At 51.9% G+C, this 8330-nt stretch overlaps 4 protein-coding genes across 4 annotated transcripts; 3 read left to right on the forward strand and 1 right to left on the reverse strand.

The window, feature by feature from the left end:
• Window positions 1-1857: 1857 nt before the first annotated feature.
• On the forward strand, window positions 1858-2533 carry H310_10347 (hypothetical protein; the record flags this gene model as incomplete). Its single annotated transcript, XM_008876712.1, has 3 exons — window positions 1858-2224; window positions 2275-2342; window positions 2387-2533. The coding sequence occupies 3 exons, from the start codon at window positions 1858-1860 to the stop codon at window positions 2531-2533; spliced, it is 582 nt and encodes a 193-aa protein (XP_008874934.1).
• A 456-nt stretch (window positions 2534-2989) lies between these two features.
• Window positions 2990-3694, reverse strand: H310_10348 (hypothetical protein; the record flags this gene model as incomplete). The annotated part of the gene is made up of 1 exon (XM_008876713.1): window positions 2990-3694. One exon carries the CDS (start codon window positions 3692-3694, stop codon window positions 2990-2992), a length of 705 nt encoding a protein of 234 aa, XP_008874935.1.
• A 2166-nt stretch (window positions 3695-5860) lies between these two features.
• On the forward strand, window positions 5861-7160 carry H310_10349 (hypothetical protein). The gene is made up of 3 exons (XM_008876714.1): window positions 5861-6642; window positions 6702-6763; window positions 6827-7160. The coding sequence occupies exons 1-3, from the start codon at window positions 5895-5897 to the stop codon at window positions 7055-7057; spliced, it is 1041 nt and encodes a 346-aa protein (XP_008874936.1). The 5' UTR covers window positions 5861-5894; the 3' UTR covers window positions 7058-7160.
• A 298-nt stretch (window positions 7161-7458) lies between these two features.
• On the forward strand, window positions 7459-8249 carry H310_10350 (hypothetical protein). The gene has a single exon (XM_008876715.1). The coding sequence runs from the start codon at window positions 7550-7552 to the stop codon at window positions 8162-8164; it is 615 nt and encodes a 204-aa protein (XP_008874937.1). The 5' UTR covers window positions 7459-7549; the 3' UTR covers window positions 8165-8249.
• The last annotated feature ends 81 nt before the right edge of the window (window positions 8250-8330 follow it).

An 8330-nucleotide genomic window follows, 5' to 3' on the forward strand; every position in this document is an offset into this window, starting at 1 on the left:
TCAACAACAACAGAGGTAGTACATTAAATATAGAAACCTGAAGTTTCCCGAAGGAGAATCGGCAGCTTGGGTCCTAAGAATGTATTGACCAGAATACATCAAGCCACACGGCATACCATCTGCACCTGCTCCTGTGAGAGCAGTGAGGCGGTCAGAGTGCTTTTCGGTCGAGTCAACTCTCGATTCTTCGCCGAACTCGGTGCGACAGGGTGGCATGCCATAGTAGACAGCTGTGTCGTCGATGTTGACAATGTACGCAGGTTATGCGCAACATACTTGGTATCGAAAGGCTTGTGAACGAGGTCCAGGTCCGCACGCTTCAGCTTTGATTAACAAGGCACCCGCTGGGAATCAATGACGGCTTTGTTTACGAGTCCAAGACCGATTTATATACACATGAGGTAATGGTTCTTGGTCAAAGTCACCATAGCATGAAAGGTCCGACCATGAAAAGTCTCTCAGGCATAATGTACAATACACACGCAACCAAATTCTACGGATAGTGAGCTCTCTGACCAATCAGAATCAAGATCCGGATACACGTTCGAGAGGCTAGAAGGAGTCATTCTGAGTTGGTGCCTCCTGGGGAGACTGCGTGCATCAGTGATAGGCTTGCTCCAGTCTCGAGGCTTGAGCTTCTTTGCCGCCTTGCCAAGTGGTCGGTCTTCTTGTAGACACAGTGAGCGGAGCAGTAACTGGCGCGCGCGGAGCACTCGGTAAGCCTGGCCCTGAGTCCAAAGTACACGGGAGATGAAAGCTCGTAGACGTACAAAACAAAAGGTACATACGAATTCAAAATATGCAAAGATGTGATAACAAATGCAATATCACTGATGTATCAATTAGTCGTGAAAGTTGATGCTTGCTCAAGAATGTTAAAAGTCCTTTGGGAGGCTGGAACCGTTGTAAGTCCCGATGCTCAATGCTCTCAATACAGTGAACCCCGGAAAAAGCCGACATGGTTTCGTCCTAAAAATGTATGGAGGAAGGAAAAAATCAATATATTTAAATTTCTTGCCTTGGCATTGACGGCAGCTCGGTCGGCGTTGCGTTGGTCGGTGGTCTCGTCGAACAGCTGAACTAGCTCGTCCAATTGAACAATCTTTCTGTCTCGTCCTGCTCAACTCCAGAAATGTACTTCGAGCTGTTCTGGAGTCGCCGGTGTGCACGCAGGAGCTGGTAGAACCTGTTCGCAGCCTTCTTGCCATCCAAAGACGCGCGGCCAAAACCTGGCACCTCCAACAGTTTCGCTGCCAGAGCGTCCCATGCTTTGGTGGTGTTCTTTACTTGCTTAAATGGAAGATCATTGTTGACTTGTGTGAGCAAACTCAAGTCGTCTGAGTTGCTTCGTCATTTGCGAGCTTGTGTGTCAGCGTTGTCGACTCCCAGGTCGCTTGACATCCTCGAATGGTTTGGTCAATAGCCCTGTGATATGCGGATACAGCCAGCCACAATTTCATCAAGTTGCAACAAAATTTCACGGGTTGGTTGCAAACTTATTGGATATTGAAGGATAAGATGCGGATAAAACAAAACCAAGGTTTGCGAAATCTGCCTAATACTACGGTCATGTCACAAGTTCAGCATACAATATCCCATAGAAATGCGAATTCATGTACACTTTGCAAAAAAGACAGTTCGTTGTTGTTGGGGAAGTATTGGAGGGACACGTAAAAAAAACCCATCTCGGAAACTATAGCCGTGCTGTATACCGTCATGTAGTATAAACATACTCTTATTGAAAAACGTAGTCGTTGAAAAACCGCTTAAACCCCGGTTAAACGCCAGCAAATTTGTTCGATTGTGTAGGTGCACCTCGGCATGCAAGCGGAGGCGGCGACGACTATACGAACGCCCATGTCGAACGAGAGTGTGTCTGCCGAGCACGAAACCATCGAGATACGTGAGAAGCGCAAGCCTCTCTTCTGCACCAAGTTTGGACAGACGCGATTTCTGTGTCAGCGAAGTGCAACTGCGATCTACTTTCCCAATGTGCTTCACGTCGGTCCAAACATGGGATGCATGTTGATCACCTACTCCATCGTCGTTGCCCCCACTCTGATCTTCATTTTCGCGACTGGTTTGGCGTCATGGGTGTCGGTCCTCCTCGTCGTCTCCATCGCCCTCACATTTCTGTCGTTCTCGATGGTGGCTTGCAGCGACCCAGGGGTGGTCCGTGAGCACTACGTGAATGCGACCGGCGAACCTGCTGGTATTCTTTGTGGTACGAGAAACTCTATGGATGTTCGTCGTGCCATCGGTGGTGTGTTGTAGCACATTGTCAGATTCGCCGACCGCACAACGCGATCCACTGCTACGAGTGTGAAGTGTGCATCGACGGGGTACGTGTGCTTCAATGCTATCGCCCTTGACAATCCACACGCAGATGGACCACCATTGTCCATGGACCGGTAAATGCATCGGCAAGAAGACGCTGTACTGGTTCTACCTATTTCTTTGGATGATCTGCATCCACATCACGTTTGGCATTGGCACGGTCGTGTATTATTGCATTGGAGGTCGCTCGCCGTAATATGAATAGTTTTTATCGAGATTTGGCCGACCGTACCTCAACCGCCTCTCGGAATGCCGTCGTGAATACGTAGCGAGCGCAGGTAGCAGCGGATAGGCTGGAGCGCAAAGCGTCGAGTGCAGTCGAATCGCTGCTGATTACACACTCCAGACATTCCACCTCGAAACTGCTGGTGCGAAGTGGCCGCCGATCATCGTGCGCTCGAACCACCAGTCCTGCCGACCAACGTAAGAGAGTCGGTACTGCAGGCATCCTTCTCGTTGCGACCGACAGTTGGAAACCTACTCGAGCCGAGCCCCGCTTGGTGCATTGCACCTTGCTGTGGCGAGAATGACTCGTTTGCACAACGATGGCACGAAGTAAGGAGATTTGCATCCATTCGCACAGAAACCGCTTTCACTCGAGATTTTCGAGAATACTTGTATCATATATTGATAAACACGCAAACGTGTCTACTTACAACGCGACTTGGGCAGCGGCAATCACAGCCAACGTGAGAGAGGCCGCAACACACGAGGACGCGGCCGACGTCGTCGGCACGGGGGTGCTGGCACCAGGAGACCCTGGAGCGGCAGTCGTGGTAGACTTGCTCGCCTTGGTGGTGGGAAGGTCACTGGGTTCGACCGTGGGGGCGGCAGTGGTAGGAGCAGGGGTGGGGCAGATCTTCGCACAGTCAAATCGCATCGACACACCGTCCTCCTTGTTCCTCACGTTCTGGGTTTTGCAACTGCCGCATGTGTGGCAATGACTCTTGAGGACAGCGACAGGGTCGGGGTTTTGTTCACGCACACAAAACAAGGGTTCTTGGCACACCTTCTTCGTGTCCTCAGCAGTGAGAGCCGTGAACCCATTGCCTTGAACGCAGCGGCGTTGGTCCGTGCATTGATCGAACTGGTACGCAATGTCTGGCGAAGTGGAGGAAATTTGGCACTTTTCAGCACCGCCCAAACAACCGCAGAGCTTATTGGCGCCAGACTTGATGCACGTCATGTTGAACCCGTTCAAATCGCCGCATTCCTTGTCCGTGTCGCAAACGCTCGTAAATTGGAGCTTGCATACCCCAGACGGAACAGCCGTGGTGGTTGCAGTGGCGGGCTTAGCTGTTGTGGTTACTTGAGCAGCGGTGAATGCGGCGGCTGCGACAAGAAGGACGAACTTCATAGGAGACACACGGTGTGAATCGAGGAATGAAGCCATTGCACACATCTTCCCATCTCGATGGATAAACGATAGTAGGGTAGGGCCTCCCTCCAAATTTCAGGGGTGTCTGGCCTCCCCCCATTCGTTTCATCTACAAGTTTGTACGGAAGGAGGTGGGTGCAAAAATACATCGGGCCCCAGTCCCCCCATAATTCGACCAGAATCGTGTGTCACAACTCTTGCCCAGGTTTATCCGGACAATGTCTGGCCATCATGGGGTTTGACCCTCACTGGCGCGGCCATCTGCGGGTAAAACACATTGCGTTTTACAAATAGCCTCTCCAATACAATAAAGTATCGAAATGTAGAGTACATGTTGGGCTTAACAACTGGTGAGTTGGGAATAACGAAAGTATATTCCGAAGAGAGCAGTTGCGCCAAGAAAACTATACAACGTGATTGATGGCAGAGGTTGACTAGTGAAACGTCGTGGAGACCAAGGCGTGTGCGGCATAAACCACAGGACGTTGGGCTGATTATTCCTCATTTTCATCCCTTATAGCACGGGACGTCGTCGAAATCGCCTGCTATCATTATCCAGCACGCATAGAATCGACGCCCACATCAAGATATTATGTACAGTGTGGTCGTTGTGCGTTTTCCCTGCTGGGGCGGAATTAGAGCTCTCTACGTTTCAAGTTGCAAGTTGCCGAGTTCGCAGAGTTGCCGAGTTCGCAGACATTGGAGCTGTGGCTAAAAAACAAGTGGTTGTTTTGTGTGGGGAACAAGTTCCTCCATTGTTTGCCATGATTTGTGAATTCGTTCGATTCACAAAGGACATCGACCTATCCAGCATCGGCCACACACACGTCACATTCCGTGTCCACGGAAGCGCTTCTGGTTTCTATGTGTAGGTAGGTAGACCTTGGTATCCATCAACATTGCAAAACGCTGGATTGGTGGTTGTTTGCGTGCCAATGACAGGTACGAAGCGCTAGAAGCAATGACCCTGCAAAAGCTTCGTCGATTATGTCGCTGTGCCGCGGTCGGCGCGAGTTGCCGTGTATATGCAAACGGCATTCTTGCCACAAGGGTGCATGCAACCTTCCCATTCAAGAACCTATCGCCATGGCGAACGGAGCAAAATTGCAGTCTCAAATTCCACAGTACTGTTTTTTGTTTAACATAAAAATATACTACATAATTTACAGACGGGACAAGGACTGGTGCGACATCACTGTCCCATCGAGCGATCCGGTCCATGATTCTTTCAGTCTTCGTTGAACTGCTTTGAAGTTCACCACACTGCCGGCCGCTGTACAACGACCACCTTGGTCGGACGGCGACGCCAATTTTGACGTCCCAGGTGCATCAAGGGGGGTGATGGCAATCTTCGCCGTTTGTGTAGTTTCCATGCTTCACATTTGCATGCTGTCGTTTTCGTCCGTTGTCATTGAGTCCGGATTCTGCTGTGGGCATGAGAAACACCGGGGCAGGCGATACGAAAACAACGACGTTTAGCACAACAAATCGACGCAAATCCAACGGAGCTGTACTCTCCCCTATCCAGTTTACGGCCCATGCAATTGGGGGGAGAGCACATGCTGGTACGGCTAGTACAAGAGAACAGACCGGGTTTTTTCACGCCTTGATGAGAACAAAATGTTTTCTTGGCACGCGCGCGCTTCGTCCTTCTCGCTCGCACCGACACAATCTCGCGAACGTACTGTACTTATTCACAGCTAGTCTACGACTAACGCAACCTGTACTTTTCATCCACCAATCGGATTTACCATAAACGTTTTCATCACCTGTGATTGGCTCGCCTATCGCAACGCGAACACGAAGCCGAGCACAATAGTCCTGTCTAAAATGCACGTTTCAAAATATACGTCCTTCTGCACACACGAGAATATACTGCAAGCTGTGCCTCGATTCATCCATTCTACCTCGTTTGCAAGTGCCGAAGCGATATGTCGTTCCTTCGCATGGGTGTTGGTGCTGCTCTGCTACCTTTCCCCTTCTTGTACTATGAACAGATTGGACGAGAGTACTATCAATAGTTGGTCAAATTATATCCACGTCGCAGCACCCATTAGTCACGGTGGGACAAGGCCCAACGTTTCACATTGAACCCGCCAGACGAGCTGTGCTGGTCTTTACATGGCGGCCTCGGCGTGCCACCAGCACTTCTACGTTTGCCTCACGGTAACTTACTCTTATGACGGCCGAGAGCGAGCTTACTACGCCAACGACGGCGCCTCCCGCCACGGCTTTGTCGCTGTGGCGCGAAACGGACTGGATGCCAAGCAGATCGTTGGCCGACAAGGACTCGGATGAGTACGAGTTATCGCTCCAGCAGGCAAAGCGCAAAAAGATCCTTGTCATCTTGGCGGCAGCGCTCGTCGTTGTTGGGACAGCCATCGGGGTCATTGTCGCCACGTCCACCGAGACATCGGATGCGTCCCAAGCAAGTGGCCTTTCATCGCCCTCGACGGCCGTCCCAACCGCTCCGAATGGCGAGCTCGTCGTCGCATCGGTGGTGACGGGTGTTGACACGGACATCGATGCTACGAATAACTTCACTCTGGCCAACAACATCACGTCCGAGTCCGCGAACTCGAGCGCCCTTGAGTCGTTGATTGTGACGCCTGAACAAACGACGACGACTCCGGCACCCACACCGGAGCCTACTCCGGAACCGACGCCAGCTCCGACGCCTGCTCCGACGCCTGCCCCTACCCCGGCTCCGACACCCCCTCCGACCCCTGCTCCAACCCCTGCGCCAACCGCCCCGATCGGGAAAGGGACGCTGCGCAATGTGAACAATTGCGGTCGCACTGTTGAATTCATGATCTCTGTCGACAACAAGGACCGCTTCATCACGGTAGAATCTGGTCAATTCTACGACTTGGCCCCAGGCTACAGCATCGCGACGGTGCGTGTGGGTCGCTCGCCTGAAGCTACGTGTACGTTGCGCGCACATACTTCGTTGTGGTCACTCGAGGTTCTCATGCATGACTTGTAGTGTTCGAAGTATGCCGCGATGGAGGCAAGTTTTGGTACGATTTTAGCGTGATCCCGCCTAACGTAAGTTCCTACACCCAAAAGTATGCTATCGCGTGTGTGGGTGGCTGAACTATACTTCGGTAGTGCGGCCAAGGCACGAGTTGGGACGCGTGCTCGAAGGGTGGGAGCGTCAAAGGATTCAATGTGAAGGCGAAGCTAGACATCCAATACATCGCCAACAACAACAACTTCAACTGCCGCTCCATCGAGTGCATGTGGGAACGTTGCCCCGACGCGTACCACTGGCCATTTGATGATACCAAGACACGCAACTGCCACTTGGACGAAGCGTACGTTGTCACGTGGTGCGCCTAAGCGGCGACCGACACCCGAGGCGGTAGAATAGCCTGTGGGTGGGGTGTGTTGATATGAATGCTGTATCCATGTCGTGGCGTGTAAAATGATGTCGCCCATCCCCCCTCTTGTATTCCTTGACCCGTCGTCCATTCAACTTTCTGTCGTTCATGGTCGGCATGAGATCGTCTCGACCTCGCTGCTTCACCGATGCCTTGACGACGTCCGTGGGATGAACCAGAATATCCCTTTGTAGAATTGGGAAATATCTTCAGAACGGAACTACGCTGAGGGAAAAACACGTAATGGTGGGCAATTCCAGCTGTAACTCCAGTTAAACGGATGAGATTCAGCTTTTTTACCGCTTTTCGTCGATTTATCAAAATCTGGCAATATCACATACAATTATCCAATCAAATCGGCGTATTTGGACTAGTCCAGTTTACACGACCGTGGGTGAAGTGTATTGTGCCGCCACACCATCAAGTCGCAAGCAGAAAGTCGCCAGCCATCATGGACAAGAAGCGAGCGTCCAGTGTGTCGGCGGCGACGCCGACCGTCGCGTTCGCCATGAGTGACTCAACGATGGCGAACGATGCGGACAATATCGTCAAGTACATCGACACGGAGCTCACGATTATCCAGGACGACATTCCGACGCTGACGGGGGAGCAGACCACCGACACGAATGGCATTCCATTGTACAAATGGCGCACCAGCCTCTTCGCCTTCTCGTCGTTCAACTTGTCGCTAAGCCTCTTATCGGTCGTTGCGCCCTGCGTCCCCGTGGGTCACATCGCCCAACGCGTCGGCCTCGGCCAATTTGTTCTCGTTCTCGTCGTCGCTGGTGTATTTTACGTCGCAAGCTTTGGCTTGAGTTTTCTGCAACGGCCTCTCGTAAATGCCATCGCAACTGCATGCTCCCTCAACTTCATCGGTTTCTTGGCCGTCCTCCGCTCTCGCGTGCGTCAATTGTTCGATATCCCTGGGTCGTTGCTGTCCGATACGTGCACCGTCATGTGGTGCGGCTGCTGCGCCATCGCTCAAATGTCTACGCACGTCGAGGCCATGGACACTAGAAGCTGCTGCTCGCTGGTTCCTCGCGACGTCCTGCCAGGATACAAGTAGTCACGTCTGTACGGCAGATATTTAACTGGTGAATGATTTTGCCAGCGTGGAGGGCTGTAATCCCAATATCGTGTTGTAATCCCAACGCTCTGAAGCCATCCAAGGCAATAAATCGCAATGTCCGTCCCCATCAACTTGAATGGGAGGTGCGCTGTAGGATCTGCCC

The sequence above is a fragment of the Aphanomyces invadans genome (genome assembly GCF_000520115.1).
Source record: "Aphanomyces invadans strain NJM9701 unplaced genomic scaffold supercont1.25, whole genome shotgun sequence".
Taxonomy (NCBI): domain Eukaryota; phylum Oomycota; class Saprolegniomycetes; order Saprolegniales; family Verrucalvaceae; genus Aphanomyces; species Aphanomyces invadans.